Here is a 27,276-nt window from a genome sequence, read left to right on the forward strand (position 1 = left end):
AGATGGCCTACTCCTGCTCCTATTTCTTATGTTCTTAAGGAAAGACTACACAAATGCAGACAAATTATAGAATCCATACAGTGCATTAGGGGACCATTCAGCCCATCACGCCTGCACTGACCACAATCCCACCAAGGCCCTAACCGCGTAACCCCATGTATTTACCCTGCTAATCCCCCTGACATCAAAGGCAATTTAGCACAGCCAATCTTTGGACTGTGGGAGGAAACTGGAGCGCCCGGAGGAAATCCACGCAGACATGGGGAAAATGTGCAAACTCCACACACAGTCACCCGAGCTGGAATTGAACCAGGGTCGCTGGCACTGTGAGGCAGCAGTGCTACCTCTGTGCCACCGTGTCTCCCACCTGTGTATTGTTTTGAGATGGATGTTATGCCTCTTAAGCACTCCCAAATTTTAAAAAAAGGATTTTTATTGCTACAGTCTGAAATTACTAGTCATTATTTTTGAACTAGAGAAATGGGAATTACTGTTCCTGTAGCTTGTATTAAGCTTAGTTAGAGCCATGTTGGCAGCTGGGTAGAGTACGGGTGATGTGTTGGTGAAATGGCAAGCCAAGTCACGTTTGCAAACAAAATACAGATATTTTGAAAGTGTGTTCTAATACATTTTTGGTATCCTCACCATTTGAAGGGACTATACCATGAGCAAAAAATACAATATGATACAAATACAATATGCAAATAAATAGTATGTGACAGTACGATAAAACTATGAAATTCTTAAGCATAGCCAAGAAAGTGGGTAGCCTGCTTCCAAGCTAACAGCTTGAAGGAAGTTGGGCTTAGTGACTGAAAACACTTTGTTTTGTTATTACCATTTCTGATGATACTGTATGATTAGTGCCACTGTCTTTCAACATTATTCAGAAAATTTTCTAGCTACAGGAATTCTGAAGTTTAGCTTCATGGTTAGAACTAACACAAATTGTCTTTAAAATCTAGATTCCATTCATACTTGCAGTAACCTTTGCCACGAAGGTGAATGTGGACCATGTGCTGGAACTTCAACTGTTAGCTGTCGATGTGGATTTAAAAAGAAGGCAAGAAAAATCATAGATCTCCAGCAATACATACTGTATCTACTTTATCTGTTTTATTTCCAGTATTAATGCATTCAAGGCATTGAAGTCGCAGTAAGACGCGGACAGCTTCAGGGAGATGTTAAGTACTTATTCCAGGACTTCAGCTTCTCCCAAGGACTGCTCCCAGGGCTGAGGATTGGGCTGAACTGGTCCTATAGCTTGCTTCTGAGCGCTCCCTGTCTGACTAAATGCCAAGAGCCAAGCCTTTCAACCAGGCTAAATTCCAAGTGGAAATCCTGTCATGGTGAGAAGATGCATTCTGTGGAGTTAAAACAATTCCCAGCATGCAAGGAAACCCTGTCTTCAGATTTCCCATCTGAAACTCCATCCAACATCCACTCTATCTACATAACTCCCCAGACTAAATATGTAGAGCATAATTACAATAAATAAGCTACATCAGAAGATAAACAAATTATGCCAAATTCTAAAACGAAAAATTGCTTGTATTTGGCAATAATTGTTAATGTAGCATGTGCCATTTAATAATAGATTCATTGTTAGTCCTTATGAAACGACGAAGGATTTTATATTTTGCCATATGTAAGTGGTTGTCCGATATCAATGGTTAATATAAGTGCTGTTTACTTATGATTTCAATGGTTGACATGTGGAAGAATTTAATTTTGCAGTAATAACTTCAAATGAATCACTCTTGGAAAAAATTGTACAGTTTAAGAAAAATAATTTTGAGCCAAAAATTTGAGCTTGTTTAATAATTGTTGTTAATTCTGCATAGGATGTTCCCTGCGTGAATATCACAAAGGAAGGTAAGCACAGAGACATTTCCCATTTGTTTTTTTAAGTAGTGATTAACATTAAGGTAAAATGTGATAGGATGCTAATTATTTGATGTGTTTAATTTTAATATTTTTGAATTTTTAAAATAGGCCCAATGAAATTTCACACTGTTTTTCTCCTTTTCTTCAGCTTCCCCCCACCATATATGATTTGTGAACGATGTCCCAAAAGACTTATGAAATATTTCCTAAAAGTATTTGACAAATGCTTGTGGTAGTTAACTTGCTTTTGCCCATCCTGTCCTTTTTGTTGAGAAGTCTTCCCACCACACACATGTTGAATTTCAAAAGGTGCTATGCAATGGTTTATAATTAGTCTTTATTTAAAGGCTGAAGAATGAACACTAAAAACACTTGCTTCGATTATTGACGTGCTCTGTAATATCCGCACAATACAAAACCTTTGGTTTCCATCAAGCTCTCAAGCACACCCATTGCTCAGTGATATGTACTGCCACTGGCATTGATTTTACATCACATTGAGTTTCATTGGCTGCAATAACACTCCAGTTATTAAGTGCACATCTGGGTACAAAAGAACCTCTGCTCTCTCAGATTTTTGAGGAGGAGCTAGGATATATACTGCATGCATCCAAGAACCATATGCAGATGTGCTTTATGACTGACATTAGCATTATCACCATTTCAACTCTGGGTCTGCTGATTTTGTATCATATTCCATAGATATGGATCTGTGATTGCCTCAGCAAAAATACAGCCAGTTTACTCCCAGAACTGTAAATTAGAATTGAAATTTTGTATTTAACCTTACTATTGACAATGAAAAATCGTGGAAATTTTTTTTATTCTTGTGTTTTATAAGCTACTTGTGCAGTGTAGGGCATATATTTAAAGCATCATTGTGGATTCTTAAACAGAAGCATTTAATTCTCTTACATCAAGAACAAGTTTGCTGGGAAGTGGGAAAGAAATTGGTTGTATCTGTATTTCAATTCTTTGTCAAATGCCTTACAAATATGCAATCTTGTTTTCTTTGTGAAATTATTGGAGATGCTATTGATTTCGGTTTGCTACGTACTGTTACTGAATGCTTGTAGTACCTGTGCAATTGCATTTCTAAAAGGAGATTGCCCTTTGTGTTGTGATAAGCCTCATAAGCTGCCATGTAATATTGTCTCTTAGAGTATGCTCTCTTTGCTGTAAATCTTTTATGTAGCAGATCTGCTGTTCTTGTGTGACAAGCGCTGCAATAAGAAGCGTTCTTGTGGCCGCCATAAATGTAATGAAGTTTGTTGTGTGGTAAGTGGAACAAAATGCATTTGAGGCTTCAATACTGCACACCTTATTTGTTTAATATGTGTAATGCAGAAATATATTACATTGTGATAATTATCAGCATTTTGATGCATCTATCTTGTTGCATAAATATCTCTGTCACTCTTTACATTAAAGGACAGTAAATGCAATTTATAATATATTCATTGATCAGCTGAATCATCATTTACAAATTTGCAATGTTAATCCTTCAGTGCAAAATTGTCATGCATTAGCAGGGCTCATTACCATGAACTGCACCATGACACTAGGTCAAAGTAAAAACAATGGAGCACAATGGGAGTAATCATGGCTTCACGGTACAGAAATAATATGGGAATGACATGACGGCATAAGAAACAGGAGCTGGAATAGGATATAAGGTTCTTCAAGTCTTCTCTGCAATTCAACAAAATCATGACTGATCTTCTACCTCAACTTCACCTTCCTGCACTATCCTGAGCCCTTGGTATTCCAAAATCTGTCAGTCTCTAAGTTGAATATAGTTAGTGACTGAGCATCCACAGCTGTTTGGGGTTTAGAATCCTAAAGATTCAAAACTCTTTCAGTAAAGAAATTCTGCGTTAATTTGTTGTGATTTGTTTTCAGGGACACCAGGTCCCTGTAAATGTATTGCATTCTAGCCGATCTGTCACATCCTTGCGCACTGTCCTGCTGCAGCCTCTTTGCATCCTTCCACAAACCAATCCTCAATCTGTGCTAATATACAGGTAGAATATCCTTTATTCGTACATCCAAAAAACAAACTTTTTTAAAATATTAAGCAGTTAATTTGTATGTTACTAAAACAATGTAATGTTGTATAGCAGGTTCAGTAAGTGTTGACAGGCAAGAAGTTGGATGTGTGAGAGTTGGAAAATGGAGAAACAGCCTAATATTTGTTGACTATACTTAGCTTAGGTTGTTAGAATGTATATAGACCTCTGGTATATACGGTAGATCCAAAAATATCAGAATACTGTACTGCATTTGACCCCAGGGTTTCAGAGAAAAATATGCTATCCATTATCCTGTGAGGCCTTGTTTGTGTAATAACCTCTCATGTGACACCCTCATGAATGCTTTGTGAAAATCCAAATACAATAGTTCCACTGGTTTCCATTCATCTGCGTAATGACGTTCTTAAAAAAACGTTCAACAGCTTTGTTGTTAACAATTTCCCTTTTGTAAATCCGTGTTGGCTCTGTTCAATCATGCTGTGAATTTCTAAGTCCCCTATTACTAGCCGTGTCCCGTATAATAGATTCTCACATTTTGCCTACAACTGACATTAGTTATGAATTGGGAACAGGAGGAAGCCATTTGGCCCTTTGAACCTTTTCCACCTTTTACAACCTCCCCTCTGGTTCTCAACCCCCATTCTTTGCAATTTTCCCTCTGGCTGTCAGCTCCCAATCTTTTTTTCTGATAGTAGTTTCTCTGTTAGTAATTTCTTTGAGTTTATTAGTTTTGTTGTGGTTGATGATATTGCAGAGTATCTGTGTTCTATTTGTTTTTTTTTTAGTAGTTACATCTAACATATCAACCTCTCACTTCACTTTGCACCAATAACAATTTTAAAATGTTAGGTGTTCCTGAAATCAAACAACATATTATAATATGCAGAATTCCTCCACTAGACAACATTTAAAACTCTTAAGACATCAGAGGTTGTTCAATTAGAACAATTTGACTTTCTGGCCTTTAAGGTGCAGCCAGTACCCAACTTGCACTTGACTTTGCTCATTCTATACCAGCTGATCACAATTTCCTCCGCTTCCCAAAATAGTCTCCCTGTATTTTCTGCACCTCTGCTATCTTAGTGCTACTTTCTACATCTCAATTATTGTTCCCTGGTTCATGGAATACCACAACAGATCCACTAGTATTTCCAAAAAGGCAATAGTTGACTCTCTAAGTGTAGCAAATGTTTGAGTAGTATTTTGAATGACAGGATGTTAGCTAAACAGATTTTTAGAATAACTGAGAGAAGTGTTATGCTTAGTGTATTGTAACTTGTTACTTTCATTATTTTCAGGATACTGAGCATAAGTGTCTCCTTATCTGTGGACGCAAGCTTAACTGTGGGCAGCACAAGTGTGAAGAGCCTTGCCATCGTGGAAACTGTCAGAATTGCTGGCAAAGTAGTACGTGGACAGTCACAATATTTGGTTGCATAGTAATTTGACTTGGTATTCATAAGTTTTTAAATAAGTAAGCTTTTAAATCTACTGCGCCACAACATCTGTAACATTTCCTTGTGAATCAGAAGCAAATCTCATGGCTAAAGAAAGTATCATTGGATTGAGGTACAAATCTCCAATTTGCCTGAAATAGTGAAACCCCTTTTCAGTTACTGTTTAGCTGATCCATATCTTGTAAAATAAATCAGTGTTTAGAATTAATTATGTACATTGTAGTTAGTGTGAGGACGGAAGAAGCTCTATAGACAAATCTCACAATTATCTTTTGTGTGCGCAAGAATGCTGCTCTGCTCCCTACAAGGGAAGTTGAGATGCCTTCTATCCTGACCCCCTCAAAATCCATTCGTGAGATTTTCCTGGAAGCCAGTGGGCAGCCAAGAGGAATCTGACTTTGCCTGTCAGAAAGAGCTCTGCACTTGTTGCAGGAGTGAAGTGGATGGACATGATTTAAATGAGACTCGTGGTTAAAATTGGCATGCTCTCCTGCTACTTTATCAAGCTGGAAATGAACTCCCACAGGAAACCTGCTTTGATGTTAAATTTGCCTGAGAACTTTCTCTCTACCCTTCCCTTCCCTCTTTTCCTAGCCCATTTTATTAGTACAACAGTCATTGCATCCAGGTAGCAATAGGTTCCCAGTATATGGCAACACAGACTGCTGTAATGTAGATTTTAAAATTCTTTCAACATTTGCTGTTTAGGTTTCGATGAGCTAACATGTCACTGTGGCAAATCGGTGATCTATCCTCCGGTACCATGTGGCACCAGACCTCCAGAATGCAAAAACCCCTGCATCAGGGATCATGAATGTGATCATCCAGGTGAGAGAATAGCTCTGCCACCTTGTTCATTAAATCAAAAGCATTTTGTTGTTTTTATTGTAGGAACAGTGATCATAGCATACTTGTTTAAAAATGCAAAGTTCAATTTAGCAACATAAATTTGCAGAGGATGTTAAAGAAAGGGAGGCTAAAGACCTACAGAATAACTTGGGATTGGAAATGGGACTGAGAAATAGCATTCTCTTGGGGACAGGCTTCCCAAACTTGAGCTGCGAGAAATTATTGGAAGAACGACAAATGAAGCATGGTATGAGCAGGTGTAAAGTATTGCAAGTAGGAAGAAAAATTAGTGACCCATGGCAGGATTTACTCAGTTAATGGTAGGGCATTGGAGAGAGTTACAGATCAAAGAGGCCTAGGGGTACATGTTTATAGCCCCTTGGGGCAGCACAATTGCACAATGGTTAGCATTGCTGCTTCACAGCTCCAGAGTCCTGGGTTCGATTCCCAGCTCAGGTCACTGTGTGGGGTTTGCACATTCTCCTCGTGTCTGCGTGGGTTTCCTCCGGGTACTTAGGTTTCCTTCCACAGTCCAAAGATGTGCGGGTTAAGTTGATTGGCCATGCTAAGAAGTTGTCCCGGAGTGTCCAGGGATGTGTAGGTTAGAGGGATTAGTGGGTATAATATGTGGGGATACGGGGATAGAGCCTGGGTGGGATTGTGTTTGGTGCAGACGTGATGGGCTGAAGGGCCTCTTTCTGCACTGTAGGGTTCTATGGAAAGTGGAGCCACAGCTGAACAGAGTGATGAAAAAGGCATTCAGAATGTTTGGTTTCATTGGTCAGAACATTGAATACAGGAGTTGGGATGTCTTGTTGAAGTTGTACAAGACGTTGGTAAGCCCACACTTAGAATACTGTTTACCGTTCTGGTCACCCTATCATAGGAAGGATCTTATTAAAAGAGTGCAGAAGAGATTTACTAAGATGCTACTGGGACTTGATGGATTGAGTTATAAGGAAAGACTGAATAGACTGGGACTTTTTTTCTCCGGACTGTAGGAGGCTGAGATTTGATCTTATAGAGGTCTATAAAATAATGAGGGGCACAGATCAGCTAAATAGTCAATACCTTTTCCCGAAGGTAGGGGAGCCTAAAACTAAAGGACATAGGTTTAAGGTGAGAGGGAAGCGATACAAAAGTGGCCAGAGGGGCAATTTTTTCACATAGAGGGTGGTGAGTGTCTGGAACAAGCTGCCAGAGGTAGTAGTAGAGGCTGGTACAATTTTGTCTTTTAAAAAGCATTTAGTTGTTACATGGGTACAATGGATATAGAGGGATATGGGCCCAAATGCCGGCAATTGGGATTAGCTTAGGGGTTTTATTTTTAAAAAGAGGGTGGCATGGACGAGTTTGGCCGAAGGGCCTGTTTCCATGCTGTAAACCTCTGACTCTATGAATGGTGTTACATAGCGACAGGGCATTGTTGAAAGATCTAGGAATATTACTAAACTTGGCTGTGGCATGTCACGATACTGTTGAATAGAAATCAAAGTAAACAATTATATAGCTGAAATAATGAAGTATAGTTCTGATAATGTCATAAAGAAACAATACAATGCATTGGCCAGACCACACTTCTAATGGAGCATAGGGCTGGTCTTTGAGATGTAAGGAAGATAGTTGGGGCCGAAAAGTGCTGGAGAGAAGAGCTGTGTGACCACTGCTTTGAGGCAGAATATGACTTAAGCTTTGCAAAGGTGGACTGGGGACGTTTCAACAGCCATTTGTATTTAATCAACACTTTTAACATAGCAAAATATTCCAAGACAATTTACTTTTGGCTCAAACCCAGATGGGAATGAGAAAAATTACAAGAAGTGGCCTATATTCAATTGAAGGAGTGGGTTTAAGGAGGCCTTTAAAGTATACAAGAGATGTAATAGAGTGGAATTTGATGGGGAGAGTTCCAGATCGTGGGGCTAAAATGGATTAAAAGCTATGAATTAAACCAAGAAATGTTGGATGTTGTGATGAGGGGAATTGATAGCATGGATTTGTTTTAACTAATATATGATAATGGTTAACTTTCCACTTTAGTGCTTTAGATAGGATATCTAACCATCATCATTGCTTCATGTTATCCAAGTCTCAAAGCAGCACAATAGCACAGTGGTTAGCAGGGCTGCTTCACAGCGCCAGGGACCCGGGTTCAATTCCCAGCTTGGGTTACTGTCTGTGTGGAGTCTGCATGTTCTTCCCATGTCTGCGTGGGTTCCTCCGGGTGCTCCGGTTTCCTCCCACATTCTGAAAGATGTGCTGGTTAGGTGCATTGACCCAAACAGGTGCCAGACTGTGGTGACTCGGGGCATTTTGCAGTGACTTCTTTGCAGTGTTAATGTAAGTCTTACTTGTGACAAATAAATAAACTAAATTGTTTCTGATGGTTGGACATGAATGAACTGGAAAGCTTTCTTAACTGTATCTTGAGTTTTCAGAGTTATATAGCTTATTCTTTCTTCATCCATGTACTGGTACAAATTTCCTCATGATGTAAATTGGATGTAGCTATAATTTATATTCACAATTTCAAATTCAAAGTTTTAACTAATTGACTTTCAATGATAAAGTACTGTGTGCTGTTAATTTTAGCATTGATGCTGTAGTAACATTCTGACTGACTGTAGAGAAGATGATGCCAACCTAGAAGTTAAAGAATTGGAGAGCAGGAGGTTGGGGAGAAGTATAAAGACGTAGTTGGAGAGAGAGAGAGAGGTTCTCTGGATTCTTTTGAAGGCGTGGATAGAGGTGGCAAATAACACTGGAAGGATGTGCAGCTTGGGTTGATTGGCCATGTTAAATTATCTCTTAATGTCTTTCCCAAGATGGATAGGTTAGAGGATAGAGCCTGGGTAAGATACTCTTATCAGAAATTGGTGCAGACATGATAAGCTAAATGGCCTCTTCTGCACTGTAGGGATTCTGTGATGAATTCCAGAGTCCGAGGTTGTAGTATGTAAAATAAAAGATTTCTAATGGATCGAATGAAGCAGTGACTTGCAGCAGAGGAACTAAATTTATTAAACTTGCAGATCTGCATTCATTTTATGCAGTGAGACAGCTTGTTGTGGTGCAGGACCTAAGTCTCTTCCTGATCTCCTACAATTAACTCAGTTCTTTTAAGCAAGTTCAAGCACTGGAAAATAGTTCCAAATGGTTATTTGTATTTGTTGCCTGGCTGTAATTTTTGTAATGCTATAAATTGCTTTCTTATGAGCTTTTGAATATTTTCTTTCTTTTTCCTTGTCATTGATAACTCTTTATTTCATGCATCCTCCACTTTCCTTTGTGTTTTCCCAATATATTCACCTTCTCTTGGGTGTCTTGCAGAATGACTCGTGATTTCATTTATATGGAAATTCCTGTGTCAAATACAAACTAGCAAAAAAGGAAAAAGAAAGAAAAGGTGCCAGCTAGATGAAGGGTTTCACATTCTTGTCTCCTCGATGAATTTCAAAAAGTCGTGTGTTTCCCTGATGTCACTTTTCTTCCTATAGCATGCTTATAATTGTGCTCAATTTGTTGATACTCCCTTCTCAGAGCCTCTATTCGATTTCCTGGAATCCAGGATATGTGTTGCTTACCTGACTGAAATTGTTTTTCCTTGGGGGTTTTATTTAGACTAAAATAGACCTACTATGATAAGCTTCTGATGTTTTCTCCACTTTAAAGAGCAGGAGTGTGGTTAAGACATTATCATTTGCTGAAAATTTAACAATGCAATTTGCTGTTTTCATGAACTTTCACACACTGAAGTAAAAAACATGCTGGAAAAATGTGTTGTGACTGAACAAAGTCTAATTCACCTGGAAGCATTGAATTCTGTCAGAATTGAGTTTCCGTTGCCTGGTCTAGCTTTGTCTTTGTTACCTTGACTTTATGTCCAGTCATTTTGGTTCTGTCTTCCTCTTGATCCTGCATCAGTTCTGAGGTCCTTTAGTTAAGATTGAACAGTTGCAGATTGGTAAAGCTGTCTGAGAGGATTTATGTTAAAGGAACTGATGATGTGGGGATTGGAAGATAATCTCAGTTACCTTTTAGAGATCAAAGAATACTTGCTGCAGGTATGTGAAATTGATTTTTTTTTAGTCACGAAGATTGAGATTGTTAATATTTAATCTTGACCATTCCTAGTAGGTCAGGCTACATGTGGGTACATTCTACTTGCGGGTAGAATTAGGGACCTTGTGGTGAAGGATCCTCTTGGGGAGAGTGATCATTGTATGGTGGAGTTTCTGGTGCAGATGGAGGAGGACAAAGTGGGTTCCCGGACGTGCGTCCTTTGTTTGAACAGAGGGGAGTATGGTAGGATGAGAGAAGAATTGGCGAATGTGGACTGGGGGAGCGCGTTGGAAGGTAGGTCTGCTGAGGAGCAGTGGAGGATCTTTAAGGAGATCTTTCTTGGTGCTCAGCGGAAATTTATTCCGATGGTCAAAAAGGACAGTAGGAGGAGAGGTAATAAGCCGTGGATAACGAAGGAGGTGAAGGAAAGTGTTAAATTAAAAGCGGAGGCGTTTAGAGTAGCTAAGAGTAGTGGGCGAGAGGATGGGAGAGGTTTAAATGTCAACAAAGATTGACAAAGAAGTTGATAAAGAAGGGTAGGAGAAACTATGAAGCTGGGCTAGTGCTTAATATAAAAAAGGACAGCAAGAGTTTTTATAAATATGTAAAAAGGAAGAGGCTGGCTAGGGTGAACGTTGGTCCCTTAGAGGATGAGAAGGGGGACTTAGTGGTAGGGGATGGGGATATGGCTGAGGTCCTGAATAACTTTTTTGTTTCTGTCTTCACGGAGGAGGACGTGAATAATTTGCCGGGTGTTAGAGATGGAAAGGTGGTAGGACTGGAGGGTCTTAATGACATTACTGTTACTAGAGAGGAGGTGCTCGACAGACTGGAGGGGCTGATTGTGGACAAGTCGCCAGGACCGGATGGAATGCATCCGAGGGTTCTGAAAGAAATGGCGGAGGTGATAGTGGATGCCTTGGTTATTTTCCAGACGTCGCTGGATTCCGGGGAAGTGCCGGAGGATTGGAAAACGGCTAATGTTACGCCGTTGTTTAAGAAGGGTGCCAGGCAAAAGGCAGGGAATTATAGGCCGGTTAGTTTAACGTCTGTTGTAGGTAAAATGTTAGAATCTGTCATCAAGGAGGAAATAGCGAGGCATCTTGAGAGGAATTGCATGATAGAGCAGACGCAGCACGGTTTCGTTAAAGGGAAGTCGTGTCTGACAAATTTACTGGAGTTCTATGAGGATGTGTCTAGGGCGGTGGATAGAGGAGAGCCGGTGGATGTGGTCTTTCTTGATTTTCAGAAGGCGTTTGACAAGGTACCTCACAAGAGGTTATTGCAGAAGGTCAGGGGACATGGAGTTGGGGGTAGGGTGTTAGCGTGGATAGAGGATTGATTGTCAAATAGGAGACAGAGAGTGGGGGTCAATGGGTGCTATTCGGATTGGCGGATGGTGACTAGTGGAGTGCCCCAGGGGTCGGTGCTGGGGCCTCAGCTATTTACCATTTATATAGATGATCTGGAGGAGGAAACCGAGTGTAGGGTGTCGAAATTTGCTGATGACACCAAGATTGGTGGAACGGCGAATTGTGCGGAGGGTCTACAGAAGGATCTAGATAGGCTGGGCGAATGGGCCAGGAAATGGCAAATGGAATTTAATGTTGGCAAATGCGAGGTGATCCACTTTGGTAGGAATAATGGTAGGAAGGATTATTACTTACGTGGTGAAAAACTGCAGCAGGCGACGGTGCAGAGGGACCTCGGGGTCCTTGTGCATGAGTCGCAAAAACCCAGCTTGCAGGTGCAGCAGGTGGCCAGGAGGGCTAATGGGATGCTGGCCTTCATAGCGAGGGGGATTGAATATAAAAGTAGGGAGGTCTTGCTGCGGCTGTATAGGGCATTGGTGAGGCCGCAGCTGGAGTACTGTGTGCAGTTTTGGGCGCCGTACTTACGCAAGGATATTTTGGCCTTGGAGGGAGTGCAGAGGAGGTTTACTAGGCTGATGCCAGAGTTGAGGGGGTTGAGCTATGAGGAGAGGCTGAATAAACTAGGCTTGTACTCGTTAGAGTTTAGAAGAATGAGGGGAGATCTCATTGAGATGTATAAGATGATGAATGGGATGGATAGGATCGAGGTGGAGAGACTCTTCCCGCTCAGAAAGGATAGTAGGACTAGGGGGCACAGCCTCAAGATAAAGGGGGGGCGGTTTAGAACGGAGTTGAGGAGGAACTTCTTCACTCAAAGGGTGGTGAATCTCTGGAATTTTCTGCCCGTTGAAGTGGTGGAGGCTACCTCGCTAAATATTTTTAAGACGCGGGTTGATGGGTTTTTGATAAGAGAGGGGATTAAGGGTTATGGGGAGAGGGTGGGAATGTGGAACTGAGCCACGACAGATCAGCCATGATCTTATTGAATGACGGGGCAGGCTCAAAGGGCTGGATGACCTACTCCTGCTCCTATTTCTTATGTTCTTCTGTCACTTCAGTTCCACACTTAGTTATGGATGAACAATAAGTACTTCTTTTGCCTTGTCAATGTTGTTATACCTCAAGATACTTTTTTTTACACAACTGTCACTTGGGAGTGTGCCTCTTCATAGGAGAAGATTAGATGAGCTAAATCTTCTGTTATATACTTTAAAATTATTCGCTCTTTTCATGTTCTCATCTCCTAAGTTTGTAGTCTCAGTATGGGACTCTCAGTTTACTGCAATAAAACTGTAATTAAAGTATTTAATTCCTAATATGCGGCGTGCTTTCGAAGTGCAACAGTATTTTAGACTGTTAATTCTGTTCGTTTTACATTTCTACAGTGTTCCACAATTGCCACAGCGAGGAGAAATGTCCACCTTGTACCTACCTCACTCAAAAATGGTGCATGGGGAAACATGAAGTAAGTACAGCTGAAAGAAACTCAATTTGTTTTGAGATTTGTTGCTCCTAGTCAGACCATACGTTTGAAAGAAAACTGCTGAAAAACCATCTCTTCTGAGGCCTTTCTGGCAATACCAGCTGATCACTTCTGAAAATCTCATTGGGTTCTGGCCATTGAATTCTATTTGGAATTCAGATTTAGAGATATTTAGAAAAGCATACAAATGTTTCAATAACTTGGGAAAATGGAAAAAAAATTGCAAGATTTATCAAAACTTCAAACAGCAAAAGTGTTTATAAATATCTTGAGAAAAGACGAGTGGTAAAAGGGAAAATGAACACATTGAAGACCAACACGGGTGACATATATTGTGTACTTGCTAAATGAACACTTTATATTCATTTTTACAGTAGAGGAAGAGAACAAAATACCAACACTACAAGGGAACTCAGAATAAGATCAGGGAGAGGTACTTAACGTACTTAGTATAAAATGTGGTAATGGAACATATGGTGTTATAAGGACCTGATAGTTTCTGCCCTAGATTATTTTTAAAAAATGCATGCAGAAATTCTAAATTCATTAATAATTTTCCAAGAATCTCAAGTTTCATGAATTATACTTTTTGTTTGGAAAATTGTAAATGTCATTATTTAAAGGCAAAGGGAAAAAAACCAAGAAACTATTGACCTCTCAACACACATTGCAGAGAAGTTATTTGAATCTATCATCAGGGGTCGAGTGACTGAGCTCTTGAAACAAGTGCAAGGATGATGTGATCAAGGGTTGGGCTTTTGAGGAAAAGGATGTTGGCAGCAGATTTAAAGGAGAGATGGATGACACTTAAAAAGAGAGAAATGGTTTTCAATATTAGCTAACTTGTCTCCAGAATTCAGTTATAGTTGGGGATATAAGACAAATTAGAACCTAAAAAATGTTACCTCACTTTGTTTCTTTATTTCTTAATTTCAACTCTAAGTCCCGTTTTTGCATTCAGTTCGTGATTTTACATTGAATTAAAATTCTAGTTGGTACTTGCTAGTTTGAACACTTGACTTAGTGAGGCTTCTTTATTCTGCCTGAAGAGGCACTCAGGATGGATTTAATGTTTTCTTCCTCTCACCGGAAGTGCGCCAGGAAGCAGGAGACTTGAAGAATTGAGTGGAAAGTAATGTCTTCCCAATGACACCCCACCACACCCCAGTTACATCAGAGGCTCGAAGGTCAAGGATGATTTTACCACACAGAGGCCAGTTGATCAATTGAAGACCACTTATAGGCTCCTCCAGTTGTTGCTGATATTTTTCCAGTGGTTGTGGGGGCAGGAGCAGTCCACCATATGGTGAGGTCTCCCTGCAGGGACCCACCTGATTGATACCCTGTGCCCAGAAGTGCTGACCCTACTGGCAACAGCTGCCCCTGATGAAAGTGATTCCTACCTCTGCCAAAACGCCTCATTGGGACCCGTCTGACTGACTGACCCCAGCTCGCCATCACACCATTCACTTCCAGTCAGAGTGCTGGTGTTTAAACCATGGCTACCACTCCCTCTGATTTGCCAGCAGCTCTTAGAGCTGGCAGTAACTTGTCAGATAGGTATTTAAACCCCTCGGGGCTTCTGGAAATGGCCAAGGGCTGTCTCTAACCTCTAGTTGATAAATGGCACCACCTCTGTGTTGTTTAACTTCAGCCCAAGGTTTCTTGGCCTGCTCACGCAAACCACAAAGCCTCTGTAGACGGTGCCTACTTAAACGGTTCTCTTGTAACTGTAACGTTGTGCAAAAGCCTATGTGTAAGTCCAATGGTGAGCACTGCTGTCTCACAGCGGTAGGGACCCAGACTTAATTCCAACCTTGGACGACTGTTGTGTGAAGTTTGCATATCTGTTTGCGTTTCCTCTGGGTGCTCTGGTTTCCTCCCATAGTCAAAGATGTGCAGGTTAGGTGGATTTGCCATGCTAAGATTGCTCCTTAATGTCCCAACATGTGTAGATTAGAAGGATAAGCAGTGGTAAATGTGTGGGGCTACAGGGATAGGATGGGGGAGAAGGCCAGGGTAAGGTACTTTGTCAGAGATTCGATGCAAACTCGTTGGGCCAAATGGCCACCTTCTGCACTGTAGGAATTCTCTGATTCTATATGGGCAGCTAAAATTGTAAAGGATGGGGAGTGATGTTCCTTTTGCTGACTACAAAATTCAAGTTATCGAATCGTTTAAGTTTTAATCCAAATTCACTATAAGGAGCTTCAAGTGTCATTTATTTCATGGAATGTATGGGTCAGGGAGGCTAAGGAGTGACTGAATTGAAATGTACAAAATTGAGGGGCCTGGATAGTAAAGACCTGTTTTCCCCTAAGGGGGAATAGATTAAGGTGATTGATCAAAGGGTTAGAGGGGATATGTGGAAAAACTTTTCCACCCAGAGAGTAGGGAGATCTGAAATTCACTACCTAAGTACATAGTGGAGGATGAAATGCTCAACTCATTTAAAAGGTATCTGGATCTGCAACTGCTGTAATTTGTAAGGCTATGGACCAAGTATTGGAAAATGCAATTAAAATTAGTAACTAGTTTCTTTTTTCTCTGTTTGGCTGATGCAGATGCAATGGACTGAATGGCTATTTTCTGCACTGTAACCTTTCTACGGTTCTGTAATCAGAATGTTAGGATTGCTAATCATTGGGCATGTTGAGAGAGTAAAGAAGATCAAAGTCTTTTCCCATGCAATGTTGTAAGAGCAGCAAGGGAACCTGTAATAAAAAAAAATAGCTGTTTTCTTTTGGAAGAGTAATTGCTGTTAAGAAGTTACTACATTGACCATAGTTTTTGGCTGAGAACTGTCTGCATTCTGAAGCAAATATTTCTTCCCTATTGCTCAAGAATTTTGTCAAAATTATTGTTGTAAGCAACTTCCCATTTTGGGTACATTCACCTGTTTATTGCAGATATCAGCTTGTTAGTGTTCAGTAGCTTTGCGTTGATGGTTATATAATGTGTGTTGAACAATGAATTAGTCACACTATACTGCTCATTAATGGCTAATTTAATTTAATCAAAAGATAGCTCAGTGAATTCTGCTGTTGGCTGTAAAGATGTACAGTGTCAGTTTGGATGCTTGCTTGTCATTGGTAGAGCATGTCATTTGCAGTAGACCAGATGTTACATGGTTTAATACTCCACTTTCTTTCCCAGATGCGGAACAATATTCCTTGTCACCTGACAGGCATTTCCTGTGGGCTTGCTTGTAACAAACTCTTGCCTTGTGGAATGCACAAATGTAAGAAGATTTGCCACAAAGGTGACTGTGTTACCGAGGAACAATGTAAACAGCTGTGCATCATTCCACGGCCTGACTGCAATCATCCTTGCTCATCACCATGTCATCCAGGTACACCTTGTCCAAAGACCCCATGTTATGCAGAGGTATGTTTATGGTGTATGTTTCCTTTCAGAAAATCATATCAGTCTAGTGGAAGTAAATGGAATTGAATTTGCATAACATGTTATGACATCCAAAAACACTTTGAGGCTAGTGGGTTATCTTTGAAATACGATCATTGTCAACAAATATGACAGTCAATGCATAAAACTTCCCCATAAACAGTAATGAATGAATGAACTAAAGACACACAATGCTGGAAGTTCTGTTTTTTATTTCAAATTTCTAGCATCTGCGATGTTTTGCTTTTGTAAATGAATGAATGAGTGACCACTTTGGTGGTAATGTCTCAGGGAAGAATTTTAGCCTGGGCGCTGGGAGAACTCTTTGCTCTGGTAACATGGAATTCTTTTGCGTCCCTTAAGCAGGTAGCTGTGCTCTTGCTTTAACACCTAATCCTAACGATGGCACATTCCAGCATTCCCCCAGTATCTCCCTGAAGTGTGCACCATGATGTTGCCTGTATATCTTTTTTAAAAGTAACACAAATATGTGTGAATGTTGTGAAAATGAGGAGGAAAGAAATGGTTGCATTAAAATGCAGCGGTTATAGAATAGGAGGAACTTAGAAGTATCATCACTACTAGGGAAAAAGTACTGAGAAAACGAACTGAAATTGAAGGCAGGCAGGTCCCAAAGACCTGATCACCTACAGTCTAGGGTTTTAAAAGAAATGGTTGAAGATAGTAGATCCACAGGTTACAATGTTCCAAAATTCGCTGGATGTGAGAATGATACCGGTAGACCAAAAAAATGCTTCAACACGCTTATTCAAGAAGGGAGGGAGGCAAAATGTAGGAAACAATAGACCAATTAGTTTAACATTTGTCATTAGAAAATTGTTTAAATCCATTTTAAAGGAAACAATAACAGGAGGTTTAGAAGGTCAAAATGCAATCGATCAAAGTCGTCATGGCTTTACAAAGGGTAAATCATGTTTGACTAATTTGCTTGAGTTCTTCAAAGATGTAACAAGCAAAATGGATAATGATAATCCTGTCACTGTAGTATTTCTGGACTTCCAGAAGTTGCCACACAAAAGGTTGGGTCAGTTGGGACATGGGATAATTTATTGGCTTGAGTAGAGGATTGGCTAACCAACAGAAAGCAGAGAACTAGGCTACATGGTTCTTTTTCAGGTTGGCAAGATGTAACACAATGGAGTGTCACAGGGTTCAGTCCTCAGACCCCAACAATTTACAATCTATGTTAATGATTTGAATGCAGGAACCGTAGGTACATAGCCAAATTTGCAGATAATAGGTGGAATAGTAAATTGCGATAATAAAATAAGAAACTTACAAATGGATATGGGCAGGTTAAGTGAATGGGGCAAAATTTGGTAGATGGAGTTTAATATAGATAACTGTGAGGTTATCCAATTTAGTTCGAAAAATAGAAAGGTAAATTATTATCTCAATGTAGAGAAATCTGGAGTGCTGCACTACAGAAGGATCTGGGTGTCCTCGTGCATGAATCGCAGAAAGCTACTATGCAGGTACAGCAGATAATAAGAAAGGCAAATGGAATCTTGGTATTTAATGCTAAAGAAATATAATATAAAAGTAGTGAAGTTGCTGCTATTGTACAAAACATTAATGAGAATGTGCTTAGAATATTGTGGAAAGTTTTCGTCGCCTTATTTGAGGGATGTAGTTACATTGGAGGCTGTTCAGAGGAAATTCACTAGATTGGTTACAGAGATGTGGGGTTGGATTTGCAAAGAGAGATTGGACAGTTTAGGCCTATATTTCCTGGAATCTAGGTGTATGTGATGATAAGGTGGATGTGGAGACAGTGTTTCTTCTTGTAGAATCGAGAACAAGAGGCTTTCCTTTTAGGATAAAGGGCAGTTGATTGAAAACATGAGGAGAAATTGCATCTCTCAAAGTGTCATGAATCTGTGGAATTCATGACCCAGAGCGAGGTGGCTGCCGGGACTTTGAGTAAATTTGAAGAAGAGGTGGACAGATTTTTAATTAATAAAGCTTTTGAAGGGCTATGTGAATGTGGGCAGGTAAGTGGAGTTGAGGTCAAAATGAGATCAGCCATGATCATATTAAATGGCAGAGCAGACTCAAGGGGCTAAATTGCCTACTCCTACACCTAGTTCTTATGACGATTGCCTTAGAGTATAAGATATCAGTGTTTTGAACATAGGAGGAAGGTGTTGCAGAAAATCTAGTTTACATTTTTATAAATGCAAAGTACAGGACCAATTCAATAGTAATCTGATTAAATTAAATAATTTGATACTCTGGCTTTTAATAAAGATGCAAGAGTACAAAGTAGTGACATTAGGTTAATAATAATGATTATAGCTATTGTCTTGCAGGTAACATTGTATTGCAGCTGTCAGCGCAGGAAAGAGGTCATGATCTGCAGTGAAGCTTCCAGTAATTATCAGAGGTTTGTACTGCTTCCAGTTTTGGTTGATGCTGCTGTGTGAAATTTGTATATCAGACATGCAATTTGATTAATCGATGAGGAATCCCAATATCTTTTCCTCTTTCTCGTGATTGGGATCGAGCATTTTTTATTTAAATTCCTTTCTTTGGCATCAACCAATTCTGTTTCCTAAGCCATACCCAGAGGAGATATTATCCAAAAATGTTTTGTTTTGTCCAGTTTATGAAATTTTTGATTTGACCATTGCACGCATAGATGATGTTCTAATGAAGGCCCTTCAGCCTAATTGATTTCAACTGTAACTACTTCCTATTGCATCACCTATCTGTTTCTAAAATTGTATCGGTGTTCTGGCCTCGGCTACCTTTCCTGTCCCTCTCTATGACTGATCCGCCAAATATGGAAATACTTATAGATCTGGACTAAATTGATCCTTCACAAGCTTGAAGCATTGCTTATGAGCAAGGAGTAGGAGTCTCAAGGAACTCTTGTGTTGCAGTTGATCGATCTCCCCTTGCTTTCACGCATGCCCACAATCCCATCATCTTTCCCAGATTTCCAATTATCAGTCCAACAGCCCCCTGCATCCAATCTGTGGCTTTCTACCATAGACTTTCTTGACTGACAACTTGCCAAATTAGCTGCTGGGCTAGTAGCAGGATAAAAAAAAAATGTACAGATCCTGCCAATAAACTCAACAAGTCCATCACTTTCACGGGATTTCTGGGTCTCCCCATGAAAGTACACTTCTATGACTCGGGCTGTAGGTTTGTTTCTAAAAATATTGTGGAAATTTTTTTTTGCAGACACGTTAATGGCATTTTCACCAGTGGTATATGACGGTGCACATCCTAAAGTCTGATATGGTGGCTTTGTAGTTCTTTTATATAGCCTTGAAGCTATTGAATGAAATTGTCCTTTAATTTACCTATCCAATTATTGAATAATGTAGGTACCGAGGGGTCCTAGCTTTGGTCAGGATGCTGTCCTTTAGAACTATTGAGGGACAATAGAACTTTGCAAAGTCCAAATGTAGTTTAGCTGTTCAGTGGGTAAAATATATCTACACGGTACTCCTTAATGGTGCATAACTCACCATTGAAATGGATGAGCACTTGGCACATCATAACATTCAAGGCTATGGGCCAAGTACTGGTAGATGGGATTAGGTCAGAGTTCAGGTGTTTCTCACATGTCAGTGCAGACCCGATGGGCTGAAGGGCCTCTTCTCCGCTGTATGATTTTATGAAAGAAGGGCCTTTTTCAGCCCATGTGAAATTCAGGACAAAGGTATAAGTTGTGGCACAGATAGGAAGTAGCAGAAGAAGTGAGAGAAGACTGCCATACACAAACCTGATGTGGAGATGCTGGCGCTGGACTGGGGTGGGCGTAGAAAGAAGCCACGCAACACCAGGTTAAAGTCCAACAGGTTTATTTGGTATCACAAGCTTTCAGAGTGCTGCTCGTTCATCAGGATACATAAACCTGTAACTTAGTACTTTGGGATGGGAATCAGTCTATGTGGAGGGCTCCTTTGAAAAGACCTGAGAATCTGGATTAGGAATTTGCTAATGAATAAGAACATGGATCGTCACTGAGGCTAGTATGCTAGAAACTGCTGCACATATGTTCTTATGCTATTTTGAAGTATCGATTGCATAAAGCCGATGCGCAAACCTTTAATGACAGCTGCTGAAGGATGTTACTTTGTGGTAGGTATGAAAATATATGTTCACATCACAGGAACTTGATGCCTATCATCAGGTTACATAGGTAAACAGCTATTGCCAAAATTCTTAAGTAATTAGGTTCATAAAGGTACAGAAGGTGATGATAAAGTCTGTGCATTTTACATTGGGTTGTGAGCTGATTGAGGTATATAAAATGACTTTAACAAGGTGGACAAGAATGACTTCTTGTGGATGAACCCAGAACTACGGGCACTCTTTTGAAATTAGGTGTTGCCCTTACAGGACAGAGGTGAGGAGATTTTTTTTCTGAGGGTTGTGCACCTTTAGAATGTTGCGTCAGAAGATGGTGGAAGTGGGATCACTTAATATTTTTAAGGCAGAGGTAGATAGATTCTTCTTCGGCAGGAGTCAAAGGTTATCAAAGGTAAATGAGAAGGTGGAATTCAAGACCCAGATGAATCAGCTGTGATCTCATTGAATGGTGAAGCAGGCTTGAGGGCCAAGTGGGCTACTTCTGCTCCTTTTTCATATGTTTATATATGATGGTAACCAACTCCTGTTTTGAGGAACTAATTCTGCTGCCCAACTTGCAAGAGTTCGTACCTGCTGTTCGTTGTCTTTTGACAAACCATTGACTTCCCTCTTTGTGGATTGGAAGGAGAGGCAAGGTAATGTTAATTTACCTTAATTAGGATAAAGCTAAGTATAAACAACAACTGATGATAGAAGTTCAGAACCAAATTGACCTTTATTGGTAATACACTGCCCAAGTTGGGCTTGTCTGCAGTTCTCCAGAGCACAGTTGATCAACTATCTAGTCTGGCTCCTGAATTGACCCTGGAAGTAGGGGCAGGGATGCTCACCACTAACTCTAGATCATATGCAGGTTGATCAGTAGGGTGGTCCTAGAGGGAGAAACAAAGTGAAACTTCCTAATGATCTGCTCTTAATGCATTGAACTATCAAATGTTGGTGACAGCGGCGTAGTTATTTCACCAGAGTAAATTTGAACATGTTCCCTCTGGTTTGTGGGTTTTTCCACTTGTGGTTGATGTTCATAATCATTTGACATAGTTTTCTGTTTTTGTTTTGTTCTTTGCTTATATTTTCTGAAGGATAACTGCTATTTCCATGGCCAGTAAACTCTCTGACATGCATCTTGGAGACTCGGTGGAAATCAGTAAACTCATTTCTAAGAAAGAAATGAAACAGACCAGGTAAATTATCCTTGAACACATTTTGTATGTAGCTTTTGAGCATTAGATTATGTGAGTCATGTTTAATAGTTGTAATTTTCCAAACTGAAAATGTAAAATGCATTGCAGAATCTTAGCCAGAAGCATAGAGGACTGAAAACTTAATGAATTATTGGCCTGTATTATTCATGTAAGCAGGACGTATTTTTGTATTATTTTTTCCAATGTTAAAAGGGTAAATGGCATTTAACATCTATTATGAGAAATCCCAGTGTTCAGAAGTAAATACTTTTTAGAAGTGGTATAAACTGTTCAATGTTTGAAGTAAAGTTTAATTACCAGGATTGCTGTGTGTGTATAAAATTGTTGTTTTTCCATATAGATTGGAGTGTGATGAAGAATGTGCAACAGTGGAAAGAAACAGGTGCGTTATTCAACTGTCAATGCTATTCATTCAGACATATTTGAAATTTAATTTGGGCTCTGGTATTCATAAGAACATAAGAACATAAGAACATAAGAAATAGGAGCAGGAGTAGGCCATCTGGCCCTTCGAGCCTGCCCCGCCATTCAATAAGATCATGGCTGATCTGTCGTGGCTCAGTTCCACTTTCCCGCCCTCTCCCCATAACCCTTAATCCCCTCTCTTATCAAAAACCCATCAACCCGCTTCTTAAAAATATTTAGCGAGGCAGCCTCCACCACTTCAACGGGCAGAGAATTCCAGAGATTCACCACCCTTTGAGTGAAGAAGTTCCTCCTCAACTCCGTTCTGAACTGCCCCCCCTTTATCTTGAGGCTGTGCCCCCTAGTCCTACTGTCTTTTTTGAGCGGGAAGAGTCTTTCCACCTCTATCCTATCCATCCCATTCATCATCTTATACGTCTCAATGAGATCTCCCCTCATTCTTCTAAACTCTAACGAGTACAAGCCTAGTTTATTCAGCCTCTCCTCATAGCTCAACCCCCTCAACTCCGGTATCAGCCTAGTAAACCTCCTCTGCACTCCCTCCAAGGCCAAAATATCCTTGCGCAGGTGCGGCGCCCAAAACTGCACACAGTACTCCAGCTGCGGCCTCACCAATGCCCTATACAGCTGCAGCAAGACCTCCCTACTTTTATATTCAATCCCCCTCGCTATGAAGGCCAGCATCCCATTCGCCTTCCTGACCACCTGCTGCACCTGCAGGCTGGGTTTTTGCGACTCATGCACAAGGACCCCGAGGTCCCTCTGCACCGTCGCCTGCTGCAGTTTTTCGCCACGTAAGTAATAGTCCTTCCTACCATTCTTCCTACCAAAGTGGACCACCTCACACTTGCCAACATTAAATTCCATTTGCCATTTCCTGGCCCATTCACCCAGCCTATCTAGATCCTTCTGCAGACTCTCCACACCCTCCGCACAATTTGCCTTTCCCCCAAGCTTGGTGTCATCAGCAAATTTCGACACCCTACACTCGGTTCCCTCCTCCAGATCATCTATATAAATGGTAAATAGCTGAGGCCCCAGCACCGACCCCTGGGGCACCCCACTAGTCACCAACCGCCAATCCGAATAGCACCCATTGACCCCCACTCTCTGCCTCCTATTTGACAACCAATCCTCTATCCACGCTAACACCCTACCCCCAACTCCATGTCCTCTGACCTTCTGCAGTAACCTCTTGTGAGGTACCTTATCAAACGCCTTCTGAAAATCCAGAAAGACCACATCCACCGGCTCTCCTCTATCCACCGCCCTAGACACATCCTCATAGAACTCCAGTAAATTTGTCAGACACGACTTCCCTTTAATGAAACCGTGTTGCGTCTGCCCTATCAAGCAATTCCCTTCAAGATGCCTCGCAATTTCCTCCTTAATGACGGATTCTAACATTTTACCTACCACAGACGTTAAACTAACCGGCCTGTAATTCCCCGCCTTTTGCCTGGCACCCTTCTTAAACAACGGCGTAACATTAGCCGTTTTCCAATCCTCCGGCACTTCCCCGGAATCCAGCGACGTCTGGAAAATAACCACCAAGGCATCCACTATCACCTCCGCCATTTCTTTCAGAACCCTCGGATGCATTCCATCCGGTCCTGGGGACTTGTCCACAATCAGCCCCTCCAGTCTGTCGCGCACCACCTCTCTAGTAACAGTAATGTCATTAAGACCCTCCAGTCCTACCACCTTTCCATCGCTAACACCCGGCAAATTATTCACGTCCTCCTCCGTGAAGACAGAAACAAAAAAGTTATTCAAGACCTTAGCCATATCCCCATCCCCTACCACTAGGTCCCCTTTCTCATCCGCTAAGGGACCAACGTTCACCCTAGCCAGCCTCTTCCTTTTTATATATTTATAAAAACTCTTGCTATCCTTTTTTATATTAAGTGCTAGCCCAGCTTCATAGCTTCTTCTACCCTCCTTTATCAACTTTTTTGTCAATCTTTGTTGACATTTAAACCTTTCCCAATCCTCTTCTCGCCCACTGCTCTTAGCTACTCTAAATTCCTCCGCTTTTAATTTAACACTTTCCTTCACCTCCTTCGTTATCCACGGCTTATTACCTCTCTTCCTACTGTCCTTTTTAACCATCGGAATAAATTTCTGCTGAGCACCAAGAAAGATCTCCTTAAAGATCCTCCACTGCTCCTCAGCAGACCTACCTTCCAACGCGCTCCCCCAGTCCACATTCGCCAATTCTTCTCTCATCCTACCATACTCCCCTCTATTCAAACAAAGGACACGTGTCCGGGAACCCACTTTCTCCTCCTCCATCTGCAACAGAAACTCCACCATACAATGATCACTCTCTCCAAGAGGATCCTTCACCTCAAGGTCCCTAATTCTACCCGCCTCATTACATAGCACCAGATCCAAGATAGCTCGCTCCCTCGTCGGCTCCAACACACACTGTTCCAGGAAACTATCCCGGCAGCATTCCAAGAACTCCTCCTCGAGCCCACCTCGTCCAACATGGGTCGACCAATCAATATGCAGATTGAAATCCCCCATAACTACTGCCGTCCCATTCCTGCACGCCGCACTTATTTGCGCGTTAACAGCCCGCCCCACCTCCAGATCATTATTCGGGGGCCTATAGACGACACCCACCAGCGTCTTCCTCCCTTTGCTGTTCCTAATCTCCACCCACAACGATTCCACTTTCTGCTCTTTGGCTCCGATATCATCCCTTGCTACCACCTTGATGCTGTCCTTAATCAGCAGAGCTACGCCACCCCCTCTTTCCTCCTGCCTATCCTTCCTAAACACTTGATAGCCCTGTACATTCATCTCCCAGTCCCTGTCACCTTGCAGCCACGTCTCTGTAATGGCCACCAGATCGTATCCATTTGTGTCGATCTGCGCCACCAGCTCATCCACTTTATTCCGAATGCTTCGTGCATTCAGATAAAGCGCTTTCATCCCAGCCTTCTTCTGGACCCTATTTGCCGTAACGCCACCACTTGGGACATCCTCAGCCTCTTCCCTTACCTGTACCCTATCCTTAACTGTAGACCTCCTAACATCACCTACCCTCGCACCCTCCCCCCCCCTAATTAGTTTAAAGCCCTGTCTACAGTTCTCTTTACTCGATTCGCCAGCACTCTGGTCCCAGCACGATTCAGACCAACCCCATCCCGCCCGAACAAGTCCCACCTACCCCAATACTGGTGCCAATGCCCCATAAATTCGATCCCATTCCTCCCACACCAATCTCTGAGCCACCCATTCACTTCCTTTATCCTGTCAACCCTACGCCCGTCTGCACTCAGTTCAGGCAGTAGCCCAGAGAAGACCACCTTGTCGGTTCTACTTTTTAATTCCATTCCCAGCTTCTCATACTCCCTCCCCAGATCCTCAGTCCGCACTTTGCCTACGTCGCTGGCACCCACATGTACCACCACAACTGGGTTCTCACCCTCCCACTCCAGATTCCTCTGCAGCCCAGCTGCGACATCCTGTACCCGAGCACCAGGCAGACAACACACCCTTCTGTGCACTTTGTCATTGTGACAAAGGACAGTGTCAATACCCTTCACCCCACTATCTCCAATCACTACTACGTTCCTTTTCCCCTTCTCTTTGCCTATGTCCTGCTGCATCACTGTACCGTGTGCAGTTTGCTCACCAACCTCACCTGCCTCGTCCTCTTCCAGACTGGAAGCAAGAACCTCAAACCTGTTATGCAGATTAAGAGGCTGAGGCCTCCGCTCCTCACCCCCCTTCCTCCTCCCAGCAGCCCCCTTTTGTTCCTGACCCTTAGATTTAGACAGTCTAGGGGGGGTGGATGTCACTTGCACCCCATTGACAATGACACCCTCTCTCCCCCTGGTGAGCCTCAGTGTCTGTAGCTCAGAGGCCAGCTCATCTACCTTGAGCTGGAGCTCCTCCAGCAACCTGCACTTACTACAGACATGGCCACTGGGAAGGACCCTGGGGTCCACCAGTTCCCACATCATACAGGAACCGCACATCACATGCCCCTCCATTATTCAATATAATTTGTTGTGGGAAAAAATATTTTCCTTGTTTTTTTGCTGTAGTAGTTTTGAAAAAAAAATTTTTTTTTTTTTCCTTGTTCTTTCCACCTGGCCTTTTTACCTTCCAGCCCTTTTTGATATTAAGCCCTAATAGCTCACTCTGCTTCCCTCTCACTCCGCTGCCCGCTCCGACGCTGCCCGCTATCTACACCAGGCCTCCTTTTAAACTTGGCGCTGATTTAAAGCTGATGGGCCACAACTGCCTGATAATCACTCCCTCACAATTCTTAAAGCAGTAAATACAATAAGTAAATGCTTTAAACAGTTCTACAAAGAACAAAGTGCTTTAAACTTATTTTCCCATGAGATAAATCATGTTTTCTTTTGGCTTAATGTAAGACTGCCTAAGCCTAATTTAATTTTATAGTTCACACTTGGATAATAAAAGAAAACACCATTGTTACAATGATTGATTTGCTCAAACATTAAGAATAGTGTTAATATCCTGGACTAAATACTGTGATGTGGATATGCTGGCGTTGGACTGGGGTAAACACAGTAAAAAGTCTGACAACACCAGGTTTTAGTCCAACCGATTTATTTGATAGTAAACTCACTATCAAATTGAGTTTACTATCAAATAAGTCGGTTGGACTAAAACCTGGCATAGTCAGACTTTTTACTAAATATTGTGTGCAACTATTGTGGCCAACCCTCAAATGTAATGCAATGAGGCATTCATTGGAAAAGGGGCATAAAAGAGCAAGAAGTGTAAAGGGGATGAGCTATGAGGAAGGTTTAAGAGAAACTTAAGTCCCAAAATCTAACAAAAAGAAAGCCAAAGGGGGAAGAAAAACTTACTCCAACGTAAATCATGAACTTGCGTAGCTAACATGAAGCCAAGGTAATCACCTGCTAGCTTTGTTAGGCCAGTCAGAGTGGAGGACACGAACCTTAGTGGAAA

General features: G+C 41.5%; 1 protein-coding gene across 4 annotated transcripts in view; it reads left to right on the top strand.

Moving 5' to 3' along the window:
* The window catches only part of nfx1 (nuclear transcription factor, X-box binding 1), an 81,409-nt gene that overhangs the window by 39,568 nt on the left and 14,565 nt on the right, over positions 1-27,276 (top strand). For 3 of the 4 annotated variants that reach the window (XM_080208134.1, XM_080208162.1, XM_080208152.1), the window contains exons 10-19: positions 966-1,063; positions 1,845-1,875; positions 3,083-3,165; positions 5,219-5,327; positions 6,086-6,205; positions 13,047-13,126; positions 16,301-16,531; positions 18,883-18,956; positions 21,763-21,864; positions 22,226-22,267. In XM_080208134.1, the coding sequence (XP_080064260.1) occupies positions 966-1,063; positions 1,845-1,875; positions 3,083-3,165; positions 5,219-5,327; positions 6,086-6,205; positions 13,047-13,126; positions 16,301-16,531; positions 18,883-18,956; positions 21,763-21,864; positions 22,226-22,267 (970 nt within the window). The remainder of the gene's footprint in view (positions 1-965; positions 1,064-1,844; positions 1,876-3,082; positions 3,166-5,218; positions 5,328-6,085; positions 6,206-13,046; positions 13,127-16,300; positions 16,532-18,882; positions 18,957-21,762; positions 21,865-22,225; positions 22,268-27,276) is intronic. The other variant, XM_080208144.1, reaches the window with a different exon arrangement.

The sequence above is a fragment of the Carcharhinus amblyrhynchos genome, chromosome 2 (genome assembly GCF_965287045.1).
Source record: "Carcharhinus amblyrhynchos chromosome 2, sCarAmb.v2.hapA, whole genome shotgun sequence".
Classification (NCBI taxonomy): domain Eukaryota; kingdom Metazoa; phylum Chordata; class Chondrichthyes; order Carcharhiniformes; family Carcharhinidae; genus Carcharhinus; species Carcharhinus amblyrhynchos.